This window comes from Leguminivora glycinivorella, chromosome 15, assembly GCF_023078275.1.
Source record: "Leguminivora glycinivorella isolate SPB_JAAS2020 chromosome 15, LegGlyc_1.1, whole genome shotgun sequence".
NCBI classification, from domain to species: Eukaryota; Metazoa; Arthropoda; class Insecta; order Lepidoptera; family Tortricidae; genus Leguminivora; species Leguminivora glycinivorella.
In genome coordinates, this window is record NC_062985.1 from 2,692,817 (window position 1) to 2,715,142 (window position 22,326).

The 22,326-nt window shown below is 38.0% G+C and overlaps 1 protein-coding gene and 1 non-coding gene across 2 annotated transcripts; one reads left to right on the forward strand and one right to left on the reverse strand.

The window, feature by feature from the left end:
• Positions 1-1,106: 1,106 nt before the first annotated feature.
• On the forward strand, positions 1,107-2,430 carry LOC125234034 (lipase 1-like). Its single transcript, XM_048140216.1, has one exon. The coding sequence runs from the start codon at positions 1,108-1,110 to the stop codon at positions 2,341-2,343; it is 1,236 nt and encodes a 411-aa protein (XP_047996173.1). The 5' UTR covers position 1,107; the 3' UTR covers positions 2,344-2,430.
• A 9,578-nt stretch (positions 2,431-12,008) lies between these two features.
• Trnaa-ggc lies at positions 12,009-12,083 on the reverse strand. Its single transcript has one exon. It is a non-coding gene; the product is annotated as a tRNA-Ala (tRNA).
• Between the last annotated feature and the right edge of the window lie 10,243 nt (positions 12,084-22,326).

Sequence of the window (22,326 nt, forward strand, 5' to 3'; positions counted from 1 at the left end):
CATTTGTGGTTTTGGCGCCATATTTGATCCAGCAGGGCTCGAGGAAGAGTTTTTAACAGGAGTTCTTGCTGGGCATTACCCTAGAGGGACATCAAGGAATAGTTTGGTACATTACGATCAGTGGCCCGTTTCTCGAAAGGTACAAGCCTTGTATTACAAGTGTGTTTCCATAACAACCCATACGATTTGACAGTTCGCGCACTTTGTAATACAAGGCTTGTACCTTTCGAGAAAAGGGCCCCAGGTCTCTTTGAGAGGTGAGTTTGCACATTATACTCGTAGCTACGGAATAATAAGGAATTTGGTAAAGTACGGGAGTGTAAGTCCACCAATTTATGATCTGACAACTGTGACGACCAAGGTACTTGTTTATGGGCAGTGCTGACAAATTATCTACGCTGAAGGATGTGGAGGACCTTAGTAATGTGCTTCCAAATGTGGTGTACTATCAAGTGTTGGACAAATGGGGCCATGTACAATAAATTGCTCTGATAATTAGGTTAGATTAAGATCATAATATATATGTAATGAACTATTCATAAGAGCTTGTAACTAGGCCTACATGAATAAAGATATTTTGAATTTGAATTTGAATATATAGATTTCATGTGGGGAAATGACATTTTGCCTGAATACCTTTACCTAACCATTATAGAACTCCTGGAGAAATATAACTGAAACAAATAATATGGAGTATATTTTTTTTAGGCAGCCATAAAGTTAAAGCCAAAAGTTATACTTATAAGTGTAGTTTTTAAGTTCCACGCTGCTTATTTGCAACTGGCAAAGTATTAAAAAATACACTCTTATTATGGTTAAAGGTTTATTAATTTAAGTTAATGTTATTCTTAGTACCAAAGTATTTTTTTTTATACAACACAAACAAGTTATTTACTGAATTCATTATGTATGTCACACCAAGGAATATATTTTTACATAAATTAAGGTACACGTTAAGGTCATTATTGACTAATTAAAATTTTGTTGAAAATATAATGTTCCGTTGTTTTTTATTTACCCAGTTGTATTAAAGTTACGCACTCACTTTGTACTTCGAGGTATAAAAGTCGGTTATCAAGGATATCATTAGCCATAATGAAAAAAATCATGACTGAATCCAGTCTTTCAATTTTATTCTGCGTAATATTCAGTATCTTGCATATAAGCAAGGCAGAGAACAGTACGGATTCATTCTTCACTCAATTGTCAGAAGCGACTTTATCTGAAGATGGAAAGCTTGATTTTCCTGAGTTGGCAACTAAATACGGACTGTCTGTAGAACAATATGACGTGACTACTGAAGATGGGTACATCCTAACGGTCTTCCATGTCGCAAAAGACCTCAACGCCAGTAACACGCCTATACTGCTGTTCCATGGAATAATTGATTCATGCTACACATTTATGCTTAGAGGCGAAACTTCTTGGGTCTACACTTTGGCTCAGGCCGGCTACGGTGTATGGGTCGGTAATAACAGAGGAAACTTGTACGGCCGCAGACACGTCTCTCTAAATCCGGACAAAGACGAAAAGTTCTGGGATTACAGCTTGCATGAAATCGGCTTCTACGATCTCGCTGCTACAATTGATTTTATCCGCAAAACAACATACTCTGACAGCATTTTAACCATTGGCCATTCTCAGGGAACTTCGGCGCATTTTGTGCTGACTTCAACGAGACCAGAGTACAATGACAGGATAAAATTATTTGTAGCCTTAGCGCCTATAGCTTACCTGATCAACCTGAAGCCACCAATATCGATCGCAGCAGCCGCAGGGCCAACTGCTACTGCATTATTAACAACGCTAAACATCAATGAACTATTGGAAAATCACAGCGCAGCATCAGACCTTGTAACTCTGCTGTGCAGCAAAGGGGTTGTGAGTTATCTTGCATGTGGATTTGGTACGCTGTTCCCATTGGCTGGATTTGATCCAGCCGGGCTTGAAGAAGATTTTTTGACTGGTGTTGTTTTTGGCCATTATCCTAGTGCGACGTCGAGGAAGAGCTTGGTGCATTATGATCAAATTTTTCTGAGGCGGGACTTTGCTCAGTATGACTACGGATCTGTTCGGAATTTGGCAAAATATAAGGGCATACTTCCACCATCATACAATCTGACAGCCGTGACTACAAATGTGGCTTTATTTGTAGGCGGTAACGATAAGGTGTCCACGTTAAAGGATGTGAAACGTCTGGGGAATGTACTTTCGAATGTAGTTCACTATGAGGTGATGGAGCTCAAACGGTGGAATCACCTAGACTTTGTGTGGGGAAAAGATATAATGACCGAATATCTTTATCCACCTGTTTTAGATCTTCTTGAACAATATAGGAACTAAAAATGTAGGTACCTACTAGTAAATTATTATCTTGACGCGAACTTTGTTAATTTCTTTAAATATGCGGTATTACCTAATTTTAAGTAACTATTTGTTCAGTTTATCTGTAATAAAAAAAAGAAAATACCTTTTTGTATGAGTTTGTAACCTCCTCCTTTGCTTGTGTTTGGTTTCCTTGCAATTTCTTTGAGATTATACTAACTTTAAAAAATATTTAAACAATCCCTTTTCACAGTTTTATTTCAAATGTTTACATACTAATAAATTATCTCCAAAAAAAACAACTAAAACTTAAATTCTCTACTTAATTAAATATGAACAGGACAGGACAGGTAATTTGGTCAGAAAAAGTTTTTCGTCGTTAAACTTTTAAGAGACAGTTACTTACCGATTTACGAGTAAAATAAAAACAACTCGCACTTGACCGATTTTGTATTAACTCAGATGTACATAAAATAAATCAGAAAGTTAAAGAACCTTCGACGTATATAATGCAGTTGGCAAACATACCTACAGTAAAAAAAGACATGAATGCATCCAGTCTACTTAATTTTACTGTGTAATATTCAGTGCCTTGAATAAAGTAAAGCAGATAAAAATTCTGATTCGCTCTTTACAAAAGTCTCACAAGTAACTTTATCTGAAGATGGAAGACTTAATAATTTTCCTCAGTTGTTGACCAAATATGGGCCATTTTTTTTCAAAGTTTTTTTGGATTTGGAAATTTTTATTTGTTTTCCACTCAGAATCGCGAGCTCTTTCAATCCTAATAGGAGAAAAATAGTGTCACCAAGGTTTTTTCCCCATTACGTTACCATTTTTCCATACATTATGTATGGCGGTAACGGAATGGAAGGTTCGAAAAAATGTATGGAAATCTTGGGACATTTTTTTTCTCCTATCAGGATCGAAAGAGCTCGACTCTATGAATCGCGTAAAAAATACCCATGTTACAAAAAAAGTGGGGTGGACAACTTTAAAAAAAAATGGCCCATAATTATGGAATGTCTGTCAAAGAATGTGACTTAATCACTGAAGATGTCTACATTCTTACGATCTTCCACGTCGCAAAACACTTCAATGCTACAGACTTGTACTGCTGCTACATGGATTAGCTGACTCATGCTACACGTTTAAGATAAGATGACGTACTTCATGGGTTAACACCTTGGCTCATGTCGGTTTTTTCTGGAAACCGAGGAAACTTGTTCGGCTGAAGACATGTCACGCTGAACCCGGAAAAAGACGACGAATTCTGGGATTACCGTTTGCATGAAATCGGCTACTACGATCTCGCTGCTATTTATGATAGATTTTGTACGCAAACTAACAAATTATGTCAACATTTTCTCAGGGAACATCAGCGCATTTTGTACTCACTTCTATGAGACCAGAGTACAATCGCAAGATAAAATTATTCATCGCATTAGCGCCTATAGCTTGTGACGACCCGGCATCGTCACAACGGACGGCATCCGGAGCGGTGTAGCGCGACGCGCGACGAGCAGACTACTCCGGCTACACACCCCACCGTGCCCCGCCGACGCCGCACGCCTATATAACCGCGCGGAGCGCGGACCGACCGGCAGTCGCTGTGCTGAGCCCGAGCAAGGCACAACGGCTCCTCCGCTTGGTGTGGCGGCGTGGAAGCCCGCGTTCGCCCCAAGTGTCCCTAGGTATAAGTCTCCCGGCCGCGTGGCGCCCCGCGTAGTTAGCCAGGAGACTTCCCCCCTCCTTCCTTTCCCCGTAGTATAACCTCTCCCGGCCGCGTGGAAGCCCGCGTAGTCAGCCAGGGTGGTTATCCCCAGTACCGTTCCCACCGTAGACTATCCCGGCCGCGTGGAAGCCCGCGTAGTCAGCCAGGGTGGTCATCCCCAGCACCGTTCCCCCGTAGTATAACCTCTCCCGGCCGCGTGGAAGCCCGCGTAGTCAGCCAGGGTGGTTATCCCCAGTACCGTTCCCGGCCGCGTGGAAGCCCGCGTAGCTAGCTTGTTCCCCGGGGAACGTTCCGTTATCCACTATTTCCAGGGCACGCTGCCAAACCTCGGGTTATCACATATACGTATCATATTCATATATATAGTTGGATATAGCTCGCTCCCGTCTGGAGCGAAACCAGTGTAATTAGACCTAAGAGTTCTTTATAAATAAAAGGCGCGTAAGACGCCAGTTTGTTACTTTTAAGTGGTGTTTCTTATCAGCTCATCCTCCCTACCCTGAGTTAGCTTGGAAACCTTCACAAGGCCCCTCAGGCTGAAGGATATGTGTGGCTCGCCCTCTGCGACGACCATCACAAGCTTATGAGAGTAACTTAGAGCCACCAGTATCTATCGCAGCAGAAGCAGGGCCAGCAATTGCTGCTTTATTGAGATCGTTGAATATCAATGAATTATTGCAAAATCACAGCGCAGCCTCATACCTTTTTTTTTTATAATACTAACCGTGAAGCGATGCCGCATTGCCGATTGTCTGGTGGTCCTAAGGCGAAATGGGGACGGAGGAACAAGGTTGTACAGTTCCTCAGCGCACTCTCCGAAATGTATCCTGTAAATACCGATAAGCTGGCAACCTTCCGACGATGCTCCAGGCTATGAAGTCGGGAATTGGTTAGCTCGTCGTCATTGATGATTCTCTTGGCCCTCCTTACCTTGATACCTTGTAATTCTATTATGTAGTAAGGGCGTACTCATCCGTTATATTCTTGTCTGTGGTTGTTGCTCTGTTCCCGTTCATCGGATTTGATCCTGCTGAGCATGAGCAAGAATTTTTAACTGGAGTTGTGTTTGGACACTATCCTAGCGGGACTTCAAGAAAAAGCTTGGAACATAATGATCAAATAGCTTTGAGGCGGCTTTGAGGCTTTGAGGTGAATTTGCTCATTTTGACTACGGATCTCTTAGAAATTTGGCAAAATATGGGAATGTATGTCCACCAGTCTATAATTTGTCAGCTGTAACTAGTAGAATGTGGCCTTGTTCAGCGGTAGGTCTGACGGGGTGGCTAAGGTGAAGGATGCTGAACATACTTCCTAATGTGGTTCATTATGAGGTTATGAAGCTAAAAGGGTGGAATCTTTTAGATTTCATATGGGAAAAATATGTGATGAATGAATATCTTTATCCCCCCCTTTTCAACCTTATAAAACAATACTGTAACTAAAATGTAAAACATTAAATTTTTGAGAAATTCGAATAGAATTCTGAAACAGTATGTTTTTATTTAATCTGCATGTTAATTACAGTATACTACTGTAATGTAGGTAGGCACATTCCGCTAGAGTAAATACATATTAGTATAAAATAGTATTTACATAAGTTACATAACGTAATTAGGTTGTTCAGCGATGTTTGCTTGTAGTTTTCAGTGTAGGAATCAGTTTCTGTATCATTAAAATAGAACATGTATATTCAGGTACTGTTTACGCTTCGTGTCTTACTTTCAGTGTGTATATACATATATATCAGTGTGTATGTAGATTTTGGAAAACACTATATATTATATAGTGTTTTCCAAAATCTTTGTCGTAGAAACAACTTACATTATAAATGTAAACTTTAACTTTTTTTACATTATAAATGTGTTTTAAATAGCTACAGATTAAATGAAAAGTCTCATTTGTGCATTTTTATTTGTATACACCGTGTTTTTTGTTTTCTGTTAAATTCGACACGTCGTTAGGTTCATTATCAGGGACAATCCTGTATATCACTTTTAGTTAAATTCGCAAAAAAAATCATCCTTTTCATACATAATAAATGAATTTACTAGTGTGAGAGACCCTTAAGAATTAAGTACATTCAAGTTAGTTTCAAGTGATTGACAGCACATGTCAAAATAAATAACATTAGGAATTGGTAAAGGCTGTCACACAAATATGTTAAGTAATTATCTTACTTTTTTAATAACTCGATAACCGTAAAAGTTAAGACGCTTGTTACTTAGAGAAATTAATTGTACCTATTTGATCTAAAGAAAATTCCCTTAAAGTTATCGGAATTGAATAAAAACAGGGTGTATATATTTTTTCAATGGTAAGATTAAATGGGCCAAGATAGAAATAAACAACAAAGGTAACCTTTGAGTCAATAAAAATGTATATATGCTACAATACGAGTAATATCTTAATACAACAATGTGCATAAAATTATCGACAACGGCACAGTTCTTAAAATGAAGAAAAAAAATACAATAGATTCCTTCGCTTTGCAATCTAGTGACACATTTGAAACGGCTCTTAAGAGACTGGGGTCAGATTTTGGACTACTGATTCCAAGAAAATACACGACACGAATATCCCAGATAGAAGAGACCTTCAGTAAATATCACTGATGGCAGATCATGTCCGTTTGATACATAAACATGCATAATTAGTGAGTTGCAAGTTAATTTACTCAATTATAGGTTAGTTTTTAGGAGTTCCAAAACAGTAGGGTAAAGATATTCTGACATGATGTCTTTTCCCCACACAAAGTCTACATGGTTCCACCGTTCCAGATCCATCACCTCAAAATGGACAACATTGGGAAGTGTGCTTGCAAGACGTTCCACATCTTTCACTTTCGACACCCCATCAGAACTACCCACGAACAAGGCAACCTTTGTAGTAACTGATTTCAGATCATACTCTGGCGGGTCTACACGCCCATTATATTTAAAGAAATTCTTAAAAAACCCGTAGTCGTATTGAGCAAACTGACGCCTCAAAACAATCTGATTATAATGCTCCAAACTTTTCCTTGATGTCGCTCTTGGATAATGGCCGAAGACAACTCCTGTTAGAAACTCTTTCTCAAGCCCTGCGGGATCAAACCCGGCAAACGGGAAGAGTGTTCCAAATCCACATCCAAGATAACTGAGTGCGCCTCTGCTGCATACACGGGTTACGAGATCTGTTGTTACTTTATGGTTTCCTAGTAATTCATTGATGTTTAGTGATCTTAAAAACGTTGTGATAGCCGGTCCCGCTGTTGCAGCAAGCGATACTGGTGGTTCTAAGTTGTTTAGATATGCTACAGGTGCTAAGGCAATGAATAACGATATCCTATCATTGTACTCCGGTCTCAATGAAGTTAGTACAAAATGCGCAGAAGTTCCCTGAGAATGGCCAACGGTAAATATGCTGTCACAGTTCTCCTTTTCGCGCACGAAATCAATAGTCGCAGCAAGGTCGTAGTAACCGATTTCATGTAAGCTGTAGTCCCAGAACTTTTGATCTGTGTCTGGATTTAAAGTGACGTGTCTTCTTCCGTATAAGTTTCCTCTGTTGTTCCCGACCCATACTCCATACCCTGCTTCAGCCATATTGACAACCCATGAGCTGTTTCCTCTTATTAGGAACGTGTCGGATGAATCTATTAAGCCATGGAAGAGCAGTATGGGCTTATTGCGAGTATTAAGATCTTTTGCTACATGAAAGATGGTGAGGATGTAGCCATCTTCAGTTGTCACATCGTATTGTTCAACAGACTGCCCGTATTTCATTGCCAATTGAGTAAAATTAAGTTTTCCATCTTCAGATAAGTTTGCTTCTGAGGTCTCGGTAAAATAAGATTGCGAATCAGAACTGGCCTTGCATTTGTGCAAGTCATAAATAATTACACACAAGATGATGATGCATGAAAGATCCATAGTGTGTTCTGTTCTTATATGACTTTGATCTGATGTTACGTTGACCTTTTATAGGTATACAGTTCAATGTCCTTTTGTCATTAATAACATGTAAATATCATATTGTGACACATATTATTCTATTTATAACATAGCGCATATTGTTATATTTATACCTAGCGTGTAATAATGAATTATAATGACAATACATAACAGAGGTGATACAATGAAGTCTCATGCACCATTGTTACAGTACTAGTGTACAGATGTGCGAAATGATTTGCCTTCGTATTGTTACGGAAACGTACGAACGTGTCATGCTATTTCAGTCAGTCTCCGTACAAGATGTACTGACATTGACTGAGCTAGCGTGACAAATACGAACGTTTCCGGGAAAATACCAAGGAAACCCTTTTCGCGCTACATCTATTCTGTAAGTAGTTTTTAAGATTAAACAGTTGTAATATTTAACATGAGAATGGGCTATTATACCAAAGTCACGAATAACGGAAATAGGTAAGCAGCCGGTAGTATAGTTAGCACCAGTCTTTGCTAAGCTACACTATTATACAGAGTGGGGCCTGTAACAAAGGCGAAGAATTAAACTCTAGGCTATTCTCCTTATACTGATCAACATTTGTTCGGCGACTTTTAAAAATAACTTGTATTTTGATTTTTATCACCCTTGAAAGTTTTTTCTAAGAGGTAATGTATTGCGAATTCTGTTAAGTCTAAAGGGTGACAGACAACGTCAATGACAACAATAATGGCGTACATTGAAGCTAATATTTATTTTGTATGAAAAATTAAAGATTTAAAGACTTCATAATTTTTAAAAGTCACTGAACAAATGTTGATCAGTATAAGGAAAATAGCCTACAGTTCAACTCTTCGCCTTTGTTACAGGCCCCACTCTGTATTATAAATTAAGATTCTTTCACATTTTTCTAAAACACCACATTGAAGGTCACCACGGCTTTGATCCTACATGTTTTTCGAATTTTTAGTTATTATAATAAGCTCTTGCTCTAGCTTAAGTATACACTTCAGCTTGTTATCAAACCGGACCGGCTCCCAAGAGTATATAACGCAAGGCGGATTATGAGTAAGCATGTATTGTAATACAAATAACTTTTCTCAAACATGCAATGAAATATTGTCTTTACGTTCCTTAAAATGGGCTGGGAAGTATCGCTTTTTGGGCGCAACAACTCGAGAGGACTGTAAAGGGATTTAGTATTATTTTTTAGGCCTAGGCCTGCAAAGTAACTTTTTTTTATAAAATATTGTCCTTTAGAGCATTTTTTTTTATTTCATGCCTCGGCGTGAAAACGGATTCCCGGCCTCGTATCCCTATCCGTATATACCCACTTGGCCGGCAATCCTCATTTTCCCGGCCTCTGATGTAATGTACTATTGCTCTAAAATCCTGTTTTCTCAAAGGTAATTCTCACAGCAGTTCTGTTGCTTTTAGATATAAGTTCTATTTCATAAATCGTACGCTTTTATATATAAGTTCTATTTAATAAATCGAACTTTAAAGAGTATGTAACTATACTATAACTGCCGTGACGTCATTTCAATGTATTTCATAAAAAATACGTAGAAAACAATGTAAAAACAAATCGTTGATATTGACTTTTTGTTATGGTTTTAGTGTGAATTGTATCTCTAAATGTTATCTTACTGTACTGTACTCTCACTTATTGTGTTACACTATCGACCGACCCTGGGCCCCACGGAAGACCAGCGCTGTGGCACCATCTGTGCCAGAGCATATGCTGAGTGGTGTCCTTTTGCGACCACTATATCAAACATTATGTATGTACATGTTGTGTTTATGTACTCTAGTATATAAGTAACCTTCTGGTCGTAATAAATGTATTTTCTTTCTTCTTTCTTTCGTTTTGACAGTTCGAAAAAAAAGCTAATAGGAATGGTATTAAAGTACCCTATTGTATACGCGACGAAAACGAAACGTTTTCTGTCTGCCACTTGTTCATTTATTGACATAGTTTGCGATTGTTATTTGGTTGGTTACACAAAAAACAAATGACAACTGTTTTATCAATAGGGCACTGTGTCACAACTGTCACAAGAAAGCAAAATTATTATTTCCTCATCACAGTAAATGTGTAAACGCACCCGAAGCGAAAATTATAGAAAAATCGTTCTATCATAATGTCACATCAAAGAATAAAATTTTTAGAAATAAAACTATGGAACGGATTAAATCGCGTCTAATGAATTTACTATTCATCCCAGCGTTTCGAACACTTTACTGTTTATTATTTATGGTCATGGTTCGTTAATATTTCTTGTATGTGGGTAGCTTAATCAAGGTAGGTATACGTTTTGATTTGCAATACACCCAGTTTTTATTTAATTCCGTTAACTTTAAGGGAAGGTTCTTTAGATCAAATACTATTAATTTCTCTAAGAAACAAGCGTCTTAACTTTGACGGTTATCGAGTTATTAAAAAAATTAAGATAATTACTGCACATGTGTGACAGCCTTTACCAATTCCTATTGTTATTTGTTTTGACATGTGCCGTCAATCACTTGACACTAACTTGAATGTAATTCTTAAGGGTCTCTCACACTAATAATTCGGACTGTCAGGCCAACAGCACAATATAATAAATAGTACTATCGTACAGTATCGCCACTCCCGCTCCCCGCTGAAAGTGCCGCCCACCCCCTCTCGGCTACCTCACAGTTACCGCCTATCAAAAACGCGAACAGTCGACCTGTCATATTTCGCTCATACAAGCATAGTACGCGTTCACCTACACGAGCTTACACTGTGTGCTAGGAACGCGCCTCTTTCATATACCTGATCGCCAGTGTCCAAGGTGTGCCAACAGTATGGCGTAATTATTGAAGAGGATCTACATCCTGACGATCTTTCACGTCGCAAAAGACAACGCCACTAGGGTCCGCCCACATCTAGCGTCTCGCGAGCGTAGCGTCGGGCCAACATCAGGTCAGGCTTTGCCACAGTTGGCCCGACTCTAGATGTGGGGGACCCTAACTGACCCTAACTCCAAATCAATAATTATAATTCAAAATCATCATTTATACGTAAAATCTACGTGCTCGCTAAGACATCAAGTTAGTATGAAATTACTTTGCACTCTTGTGGTTACAATGCAATTTTGCTATCTTTTTTCGAATAGCAAAGAGAGCCTTTACCAGTTGTTGTGGTGAAAATAAAATTGCACATGCACCAAAAAAATCAGGCTTTCGATCAGAAAACTGCACTTTCCGTTTCACCTAGCAGTAAAGATGTGCGATCCCTCATAGCCGGGATTAGTCCTCTTTCCAAATAAGTGACGTAAAGAAAATGCCTTCATTAAAATTCACCTCGTTTTTCCCTGCCAGAAAACAGTTGCAAATATCTTTTCCGTTACAAATCATTAACCATTCACAAATGAAACAATTGAATCCGTATTGATTTATTTATAGCTGCGTCAGGAATGACTGATGATGCTACCTGAACCTTTTTGTGATTGTATTTTAGAGGTAAACGGCTATTTTGGGCAGTCAAATATTATTGAACGACATAGAGGGAAAGGACATTTATATCTAGAACAAATGAAAGCTGCGGGTTAGGTAAGGTTAGGTTAAATATTGAGATATTAGAAAAGGTGATCTTTTCCGAGCTCTGTGGCCTGTTTCACCACAGTGACAATAAAATTGTGGACCTATAAGTAGGTAATACTTCGACGTTCATTGCCTATTCAACAAGGAAATAGTTGAGTAACAAAGTTATTTATCGAACCAAAAATAGGCACGGAAATGTCAGTGTTAAGTGAATGTCATTGCGGTAAAATAGGCCACTGGTGAGCTATTTTCCTTATTAATTTGGCATGTGTGTCTTGTGTGACGTCATATTATGATCGCCAGCTCGTCTTTTCCTAGTCCTCCCAGTTTCCTGGTCATAATTGTACGATTAATAATAAAGATAAGCTGTCAAAATTTGTTTTTTATCATGCAGAAACGTCTGCGAGCGATATTACATATTTTTAAATTAAAGGAAAAATGGAAAAACTTACACCTCCGGCAGGACTCGAACCTGCGACCTCTGGCCTTGCCGGGGCCATCACGCTACCAACTGCGCCACGGAGGCCTGCTGGATGTGTGCGAATTTATCCATGCCTTTCCTCAATTCTCAACCGACTTAGGGTGGCGTTATAGCTATAGCAAACATCTACCCGTAAGAATAGATCTTAACAGGCACTGGAGTCTCAATTTACATTGAGAATTCGCCAGTAACAATGTGCTAACCCATACTAAATTTGTTTTTTTATCATGCAGAAACGTCTGCGAGCGATATTACATATTTTTAAATTAAAGGAAAAATGGAAAAACTCACACCTCCCAATGTAAATTGAGACTCCAGTGCCTGTTAAGATCTATTCTTACGGGTAGATGTTTGCTATAACGCCACCCTAAGTCGGTTGAGAATTGAGAAAAGTCATGGATAAATTCGCACACATCCAGCAGGCCTCCGTAGCGCAGTTAGTAGCTTGATGGACCCGGCAAGGCCAGAGGTCGCAGGTTCGAGTCCTGCCGGAGGTGTGAGTTTTTCCATTTTTCCTTTAATTTAAAAATATGTACTAGCTGTCAATTCTACTGTCTTGCTCCCTACAGAGACAACAGCCTATTTCCTAACGGTCGAGCTGTCACCAGAATGATGGAGTCGAGTGTTAGTGATGGGCCGAATAAACGTCACTCGTTCGAGATGCTTCCACCAAGGAGCTAGGAAAATGTAGACTATACTAATTTTAGCCTAGTTATATCAATGTTTGACAAGAAGCAACAGCTAATCATACCATGGAAAAACATTTTTAAGTTTATTTGAATATTTTGCTGTTGAAATTATATTTAGTTAACATAAACAAGAGTCCTGTATAAGTTTTTAAATTATTGTATAGGGAACATGACTGTAGTTAAAATAAAATATTTTATACCATGCAAGACATAAAAGCATCAGAGTAATTATAATATAAAACATGAACAGAAGTTATTTTAAAATAAAATTTCTATTTGATAAGTCAGGTAGAAATATATAAAGTAACAGTGTTGTCACTCAATTAAATTTCATATAAATTCCATATTAGCAAGTCGTTCAAATTCGTTTTGACCGTTCTTAAACAGAAGCTGATTTGACTAGGAGGCAAGTAGCCTAATTGCCCAATTCATTGTTATAAATGGTTTAAAAATATGTTTTTTTGTAAGTTTTTATTTCATTATCCAATTTATTGTGGCGAGTGACCATTTTTTTTTTAGTTTTGGACTGTATACTAGTGTAAAGTTTTTGTGAAATCTTATAGACGACCACTCTAGTCACTCCATAGATGAAAATAGATGTGTCTCTAGTGACCGGTCTATTGCTTAACGGTCAAGCTGTCATCAGAATGACGGAGTCGAGTGTAAATGATGGGCGGAATAAACGTCACTCGTTCTAGATGCTGCACCGTGGAGCTATGAAAACAAAGAATCCGTAGGACTAGTGATATATAGTGGGTCTGAATAACCCGAAAGATTTTAACAGTGTAAAATACTACATTTAGAAACTATAAACTTTTCTATGTCATACTTATAAACTTTTCTGGACATCGCCTAGTTTCAGAGATAAGTATTACCAATATTTTTGTTTTCTTATTGTTACTCATCAGTACGAGGCCTTTTTCGGCGTTGATGCCATTTTGGAGAATATACTCACTATCCTTATTGATATTAGAATAGCTTAATTAAGTAGCTTAATAAGTAAAATTTGCACGCTTATTCAAATAGAATGTACGCACTTTTTGTATACTTACACTTAAGAACTCACTGTAATACTACATTTTTGCAAATAAATATTGATTGATTGATTGATTGATAGATGTCAAGAATTGAGAAGTGACCCTTATAAAAAATAGGTTTTTACTTTTTAGAAAAAAAAATGTTAATACTCATTTGAAATGGCCATTTATGAATAACATTTACTTTTTATGTGAAAGTACATAAATAATAGTAAAAAAAAATGTTCTCCAAAAATTACAAATTTCATATAGGTAGGTAATATGTTTGTTTGTTTTTACATCAAAAATGCGTGGTTATTAATCTTTCGGGTTATTCAAGCCCACGGTATATGTATAATGAGGGTATGCCCTTTTGATTTTGATGGTGATGTTGCTTAAACTGAGATATTAATATATAGATGGCGCATTTAACTTACTCTCTGTCATTTAGTCAGTTGGGTTTTATTCACTACGAACCGGTCGACATCTTGTCTGCGTAGCCAAAAGTTTTGTAAAATCATCGCTACGCTCGGGTTTATTGTAGACATTTTATTGCTATGCCCTCACCATAAATAGAAAACTTTGCTTTTCTCTATTGCAACACAAGCTACAATTGTCTAAATGTAGGTAAATATAAAAATCTGTTATAACGGTGAAAGAAAAAGGACCGTTCGAACTTTGCATGGTAACTTTTGAGGTCATAATGAACAAACTTTTTTTTACGACTTCAGCATTAGTCCTATAATAAAAGTTGTTCACTATGATCTTAAAAGTCACTATTCAAAGTTTGAACGCACGAGCTCATATAACCCGGCAACCTTCAAATCAAGAGTGAACAGGCATCTTCTGGGCGAGCTCACTCCATCGTAGGCCACGTCTTTGCCTTTGGCTAGTCTGTGGCCAAGAGTAAGCCCATTTATAAAAAAAAGGTCCTTTTTATTTCACCTGTATAACATAAAATGGTACCCTCTCAATCCATTACTATCTCCACGTCTCCACACTCGAAGCGACCGAGTCCACGACAGCGATTTCAATCAGCCGGACCCCCAAACAGGACTTTCCCATTCACCACTTTAACTAGCCAGCGTAACTCTGACCTCAGTACAAACAACAGTTTTATAGTGTTAGAGGTCAACATTGATTGGTAAACTTGAAGCATAGTGGTGGTAATAATATCCAGCTTTCCTCTGACCTCAGCAGAAACAACAGTTATATGGTATGAGAGGTCAAGATGGATTGGTTAGCTCGAGGCTTAGTGGTGGTAATAACAGCTCTCCGCTATAACGAGTGCGGTACGGTAGATCGACTGACAATGCCATTATAAACGTTTATAGTACTGGTGCAATTGTTGTACCATGTTTTTGTTTGGTTGGTCTTTAAAATATGTAGGATCATCTTCGCTTGTTTTGTTTATTTATTAGGTATATGGGTAATTCCATGTAACAGTTATTTGCATGTTTTTTTATTCATGGTGCTAATTTAAATATCAATATCTAAGGATTAAAAGTAGGCTTATCTAGAGATAAATTAAGACTTCAATTTGCATCATAAATAAAAAACATGCAATGAAGTGGTCACTTACATTACAGTTACGTGGAATTGCCGGCCGAGCCATCTTGACATGAAATGACAATCTTTGAAGCTTGACGCCGATCGAAACGCATTGTCACTAGCGCAACGATAACCGTCGTTTTTTAGGGTTCCGTAGACAACTAGGAACCCTTATAGTTTCGCCATGTCTGTCTGTCCGTCCGCGGATAATCTCAGTAACCGTTAGCACTAGAAAGCTGAAATTTGGTACCAATATGTATATCAATCACGCAAACAAAGTGCAAAAATAAAAAATGGAAAAAAATGTTTTATTAGGGTACCCCCCCTACATGTAAAGTGGGGGCTGATATTTTTTTTTCATTCCAACTCCAACGTGTGATATATTGTTGGATAGGTATTTAAAAATGAATAAGAGTTTACTAAGATCGTTTTTTGATAATATTTATATTTTCGGAAATAATCGCTCCTAAAGGAAAAAAAAGTGCGTCCCCCCCCTAACTTTTGAACCATATGTTTAAAAAATATGAAAAAAATCACAAAAGTAGAACTTTATAAAGACTTTCTAGGAAAATTGTTTTGAACTTGATAGGTTCAGTAGTTTTTGAGAAAAATACGGAAAACTACGGAACCCTACACTGAGCGTGGCCCGACACGCTCTTGGCCGGTTTTTTTTTTAAATTTAGATTTCTTTCTCATCTCATCGTAAGCGTTTGAGCATTTGGCTTCGTATCCTGATCTCATAAGACTCAGGCTCGAATACCTAGGTAGACCTACCGTGTAGTTGCTATTCTCAGCTTTGCTCTGATAATTAGGTTAGATTAAGATCATAATATATATGTAATGAACTATTCATAAGAGCTTGTAACTAGGCCTACATGAATAAAGATATTTTGAATTGAATTGAATTGAATTGATTAAAATACGATAAAATACAACTTAATTTTGTAAGTAGCTAGCCTTATTTTAGGCATATACGTCAGGTTAAATGTAAGTCCAATTACAACCGGCCTAGGAGGCTTAAGTGCAATTGCAGCGGCGATCCAATTTGCAGTACGGAACCAACCTGTCGCTTGTTTGACAAAGATGCAGGAAAATTACGAGTGGAGGTTGTGTAGGTACGTCAAATAAACCCAATCAAAAATAAGATGTTTTACCGAATCAAAAGTTAATCAATTTCTAAAATAAACAAAAATTTATTTCTAACAGTGGCACTGGACTTGAGCATATGAGCGTGTGAGTTGATGTACATGATTGTATAAGTATGTATAAGTTAATTGATATAGTACCTATGTGTGTGTGTGACCACTAGCCGCTATAATGGCGCAATTTCATTAGTCGAACACGTGCCAAAGGGCCCGCATTCGGGGAGAATAAAAAGTATTGTATTGAAGTATTGGGTTGGCACAAAAGTAATGAGACACTTGGTTTACGTTTTATATTTTTTATTATTATTACAATACAAAAAGCTTAGTCGATGATGTAATCACCATTAGCATCTATGACTTCTTGCCAACGATCCGGCAAAGTTTGGATGCCTTTCGCCTAGAACTCTGATGGCTGTGCGAAAAAGTTGTTCAACTCCACCTGTACATCATGGAAATCATTGAATTGTTTACCCCGCAAATGTCGTTTCAGGGCTCTAAACAAATGAAAGTCTGATGGTGCGAGGTCTGGAGAATAAGGTGGGTGGGGTATCGTCTCCCAGCCCAAGTTCTGCAGCTGTTGGCGAACGGTAGATGCGACATGAGGTCGAGCGTTATCATGTAGTAAAATTACAGTGGCTCGTCTTCGTCGTTTTTTCTTGATAGCAGAAGATAGTTCGGTGAGCTGTGTTGAATATATGTTAGCGTTTACAGTTTCATTGTGTAATAGTTCATGAAACAGCATGCCTTGCGAGTCCCAGAAACAACAAAAGCAAAACTTTTAAGCGGTTCTTTTGACTCAGCTTCGGTTGAGTTTGTGGCGTTTCTTCTCGAGGCAGCCAAAAAGCACGGCGTGTATCGTTCTCATAATAAATCCATGATTCATCTCCCGTAACCAGATCAGTCAAAAACTCTTTACATCGGGGTCGCAGCAAAAGTGATTGACAGATGGCGACACGGACTGCACGACTGGCGTCGGTAAGAATCTGCGGTACCCATCGAGCCAAAACTTTTCGATACCCAAGCTCATGCAGATGGTATTCCACAGCGTGGTGACTGCAGTTAAGTGCTTCCGCTAATTCACGAGTAGTAGCATCAGGATTCGACTGTAGTTCGCGGCGTAAATCGTCATCATTGAATGCAGGTGGTCGCCCTGAGCGTGACTGACTTTCAAGGCTCCTGTCTCCTGATTTAAAACGGTCAAACCATCTGGACACCGTGGCATGGCTTGTACTTCCAGCGCCCAATGCAGTGTTGATATTGTCAGCCGCAGCCCGCGCACTGTGGCCTAACAACTTAACAAGTACTCGTATAAGTAAAGTGTTCGAACTTGTCGCTCGTCCATTTTATTTCAATCTAACTAAACCAATCACGAGGGCGGCTTTATATACCCTCACATTAGAAGTACCTAGAATGTTCTACAACATACTAGAATATAATCGAAAACAATTAAGTTAAGAAAGGAAATGTATAGAGTTTTGTAGAGTGTGTCATTACTTTTGTGCCAACCCAATATTTAATAGTAACGTTCATTGGTTATTATCTCGCTTGCGGGGAGTCCCCGTATGCTGCATACCGAACGAGTTAACGACCAATTAAATTGCACCACTTTCATTGGTTGTTATCTCGCCTGTGGGGACTCCCCGTATGCTGTATACCGAACGAGTTATCCACTAATAAAAGTTCACACAAAATGTAGACAGGGCTCGAATACACCTCCCTGGATTGTCATTGTCTTAAACTGTTAACATCTATTCTATTAAACAGTTGTGTTGCAGGTATTCAGACAAAGATATATATAATATACAAATACTTATATACATAGAAAACATCCATGACTCAGGAACAAATATCTGTGCTCATAACACAAATAAATGCCCTTACCGGCTGTAATAGTGTAGTAATGTAGTATAAATAAAATTATTAGATTTATATTGTACTTACATATACGACGACCGGCCTGGCTCAGTCGGTAGTGACCCTGCCTGCTAAGCCGCGGTCCTGGGTTCGAATCCCGGTAAGGGCATTTATTTGTGTGATGAGCACAGATATTTGTTCCTGAGTCATGGATGTTTTCTATGTATATAAGTATGTATTTATCTATTTAAGGATGTAGGTATATGGTCGCTTAGCTCCCATAGTGCAAGCTTTGCTTAGTTTGGGGCTAAGTTGATCTGTGTAAGGTGTCCCCAATATTTTTTTTATTTTTATTTATATCAATAATAAAGCTATCTGTTTACATTGTTTTATTTTTTATTGGGTATTATGACTTTTTAAGAATTTAGAAACATTTTAGTTATCTGAACATAATTATGTAGATATTATTTAACTTATATAGACTATCGAACATATGTACTTACTAGCTTTTGCCCGCGGCTTCGCTCGCGTTAAATTCGAAAATTGCGGAATGCTCCATACAAACGTCCACCCCCCCCATTTTAGGGAAGTGGGGGGGAAGAAAGAGACAAAAAGTAGCCTATGTCACTCTCCATCCCTTCAACTATCTCCACTTAAAAAATCACGTCAATTGGTCGCTCCGTTTTGCCGTGAAAGACGGACAAACAAACAGACACACACACTTTCCCATTTATAATATTAAGTATGGATTATGAGTTTTTAAGAATTAAGAAACATTTTAATTATCTGAATATAATTATGTAGGACGTAGCTCTTAATACAATGCCGTCCCCTTAATACACGTAGTCTGGTATGTGGTCTATGTTCCCATTACACTATTCTTAAGCTAGTCCGCCTGGAGCCAGACATAATTAGAGGTAAGACCGTCAGACTAAGCCAGTGTGTTCCTTGTGGAAATGTGAACCAGGTTTTAAGGATATATTCATATAAATCCCATTTATTATAGAAAATAACCTAACCACAAAATTAAAATTTTGAAAATTCCCCGACCGCTACATAGTGGACCGATTTTCATGAAACATGGCTATGAACACTTCCGACTAATCAGCTTTCAAACAAAAACAATCTAAATCGGTTCATCCGTTCGAGAGTTACGATGCCACAGACAGACACACAGACAGAGAGACAGACAGACACTTCAAACTTATAACACCCCGTTGTTTTTAAGGCGGGGGTTAAAAAAGCGCTGGTGACTTAGGGGTAAGAGCGTGCGAGTTTCAATCCAGGGGGCCGATTTTTGAGTCTCACTGTCACTAAAATACCGGTTGAAAACGGTGACTTGCCTGCACAGATGTCATATACCATAGATCAAGCAAACGTATCTACTTAGCGTGTCAAATGAACTCAGTGAAATCCACTGAGTTGTCCGTCTTTAATCGCAGCTTGCAGCTTTCGGGCGTCAATTTTTGTAAGTTGAAGTCAATCAAAACATAAAAAATGCCTCGTTACGTGATATTCAATTGCAACAACACAAAAATTATGAACAATCAAGAGCCTGATTACAGGCAAGAAACAACTTCAGTACAAAATTTGACACGCTCGGCCCCTATACAAATAGATGAACTTGTTTCTTCTATATAAATAAAGTTCTGTGCTTGCCTATTATTTTCAGTGACAATTTTCTGAATTCGAACGCGTAAGACTCAAAAATCGGCCCGCAGAGGTCGTTTGAAAGCCGGCTCGTTACAATGAGTTATTCGGAATTTGTGTGTGAAAATATCCGATACGTGCTAGTTCCTTTTCGTTGAAGGAAAATATTGTGAGAAAACCTGACTAATCCCAAATATCCTCTAATTATATTCATCATCGTCCTCCTAGCGTTATCCCGGCATTTGCCACGGCTCATGGGAGCCTGGGGTCCGCTTTGACAACTAATCCCAAGATTTGGCGTAGGCACTAGCCTCTAATTATATTCATTCGGCTAAGAACTGTTTAAATTAGGTTTAAGGATCTCTATTTATTTTAATATGGCTACGTAGATACAAATTAATAAAAGAAAATACATAAAATACAACATAATCCACCAATTTACGACTTAAATGGAGAAAATATAGGCGTTTACGGTCCAGCCACGACATTGGTCTAAGCGCGACAGCGGTGAGCGGCAGCCATACGTGCGAATGAAAAGTCCCATCGCTGTGTCTCGCTCCAATGTATGGCCGCCGCTCCCCGCTGTCGCGCTTAGACCAATGTCGTGGCTGAGCCGTTATGGTGTTGTGCTTTTGTTTGTTAAAAAACCTACTGGGTGAAATCCTTGTTGAGTTTCTCTAACAAAAATGTTATTCAACCCACAAAAGGTTTGCAAATATCACCTCAAAGAAAACACTGGATTCTAAGAAAACTTCACGAATTTTCCAGTAAGCTGAATTTTCTTGAAATTCTAAATGCAAATAAAATTAGCGTAAAATTTTCTCGGAGCTAAGCCAATTAAATTTCATAGCCTGTGTATCATATAAGGTAAAATACTGAGTATTAAAATACTATGTATTTTCTGAAGTAACTAGTATCAGACTAAGCCGACCATAAGATACGCTTACCTGATGCTTGTAATACGTTCTGCAAACATAGATCACAGGTAATAGATGTACCATATTAGCATGTGTGTGATCAGCGAGTGTTTTAACCAGTGTGGGACACCCAGTAAAAGGTAACTTGTTCTAATTATAAACGATTACAAATTTGAAATTGATCCCTATTTAATAATGACACATAGTATACCTATTCATCGTTTTAGATCGGTCTTGAGTATGTGGATGATATTGTAAGATTATTTAGAGTACTATTACACTCAATCAACTCAACTATACAATCTTTAGTTCAAAAAATTGAGCGTTTGTAGTCTGACATAATAATACAATAATAAAGATAATAGTTTTATTTTTTAACAACATTGTGATTCCTAGTTATGAAACGAGAATAATAATTCCTATTAAGTAACAATACTTGAAAAATTCCTAGTTGGCAACTATAGATGTGTAGCAAGAATAGGCATTCGTCTTTGGCAACTGGTTGTCTAAGAAGAATATTCAATACTTTTCAGCAACTGGTTACCAAACTCAGTTGCCATCGCGGCCGGAGGGTTCGTATTGTATTTTGTGTTTTGTTGTTATTCATAAACAAAATGAAAATGAAAATGAAAATGAAAATTTATTGATAACATTAGGTTACATGTCAATCGTTAAGTAAAATTTAACTTATTTAAAACATCAATAGTATTAGGCATATAAAATAACACGCTATATACCCCGTAAATAACACGATTTTAACTTAATGTGATTCTTACTAGTAGGTACATACATGTTCTTCTTTAATTGACACTGATATTATAGAAATTTCATACATTAATATTGAGTTATTACATACTTAACACGTTATAAGTTTAAGAATCTTTTATCGTATCTATAAGATATGTGAGTGTGTTTAGTAAAACGTCACACTTTGTTGATTGCTATAAAGCCGCTTTGTCAGTTTATTCATATAAAGATACAAGCAAATCTCGTCTTTACTGCAAGCGGAAAATCGCCAGTTTGTCGGTGTTTTACAGGTTGCACTTCGGGGAGTGTGCTCAAAAACTACACGAGCTTATTCCACCGTCCCCTTTCTACCATCGGACTCTTAGACGCACGGCCGGTTTCCATCTTTGGTAGATATTCCGCGAATTCGCACGAAGCGCTTGCTTCTTCTTTTCTTATGCGCACTAACAAGGAGTGGAATTCCTTGCCGGCGGCTATATTTCCGAGCTTATATACCTAACCCGGAATCCTTCAATCTAGGGTGAACACGCATCTTCCTGGGCGAGCTGCTCTACTCACTCCATCGTAGGCCACGTCTTTGCCTTTGGCTAGTCAGTGGCTAATAGTCATTTATAATTTAAAAAAATCGACAAAGTGGGAAGTTTTGCTTAACACTCATGACACTCGCATATAATATTACTTCTTCAAACTCGTAAGGATTAATAAAAAAAGGTCATTTT

What these genes read in the sequence shown, in the direction of transcription:
- LOC125234034 (XM_048140216.1), top strand. Translation starts at nt 1,108, where the DNA reads ATGACTGAATCCAGTCTTTCAATTTTATTCTGCGTAATATTCAGTATC.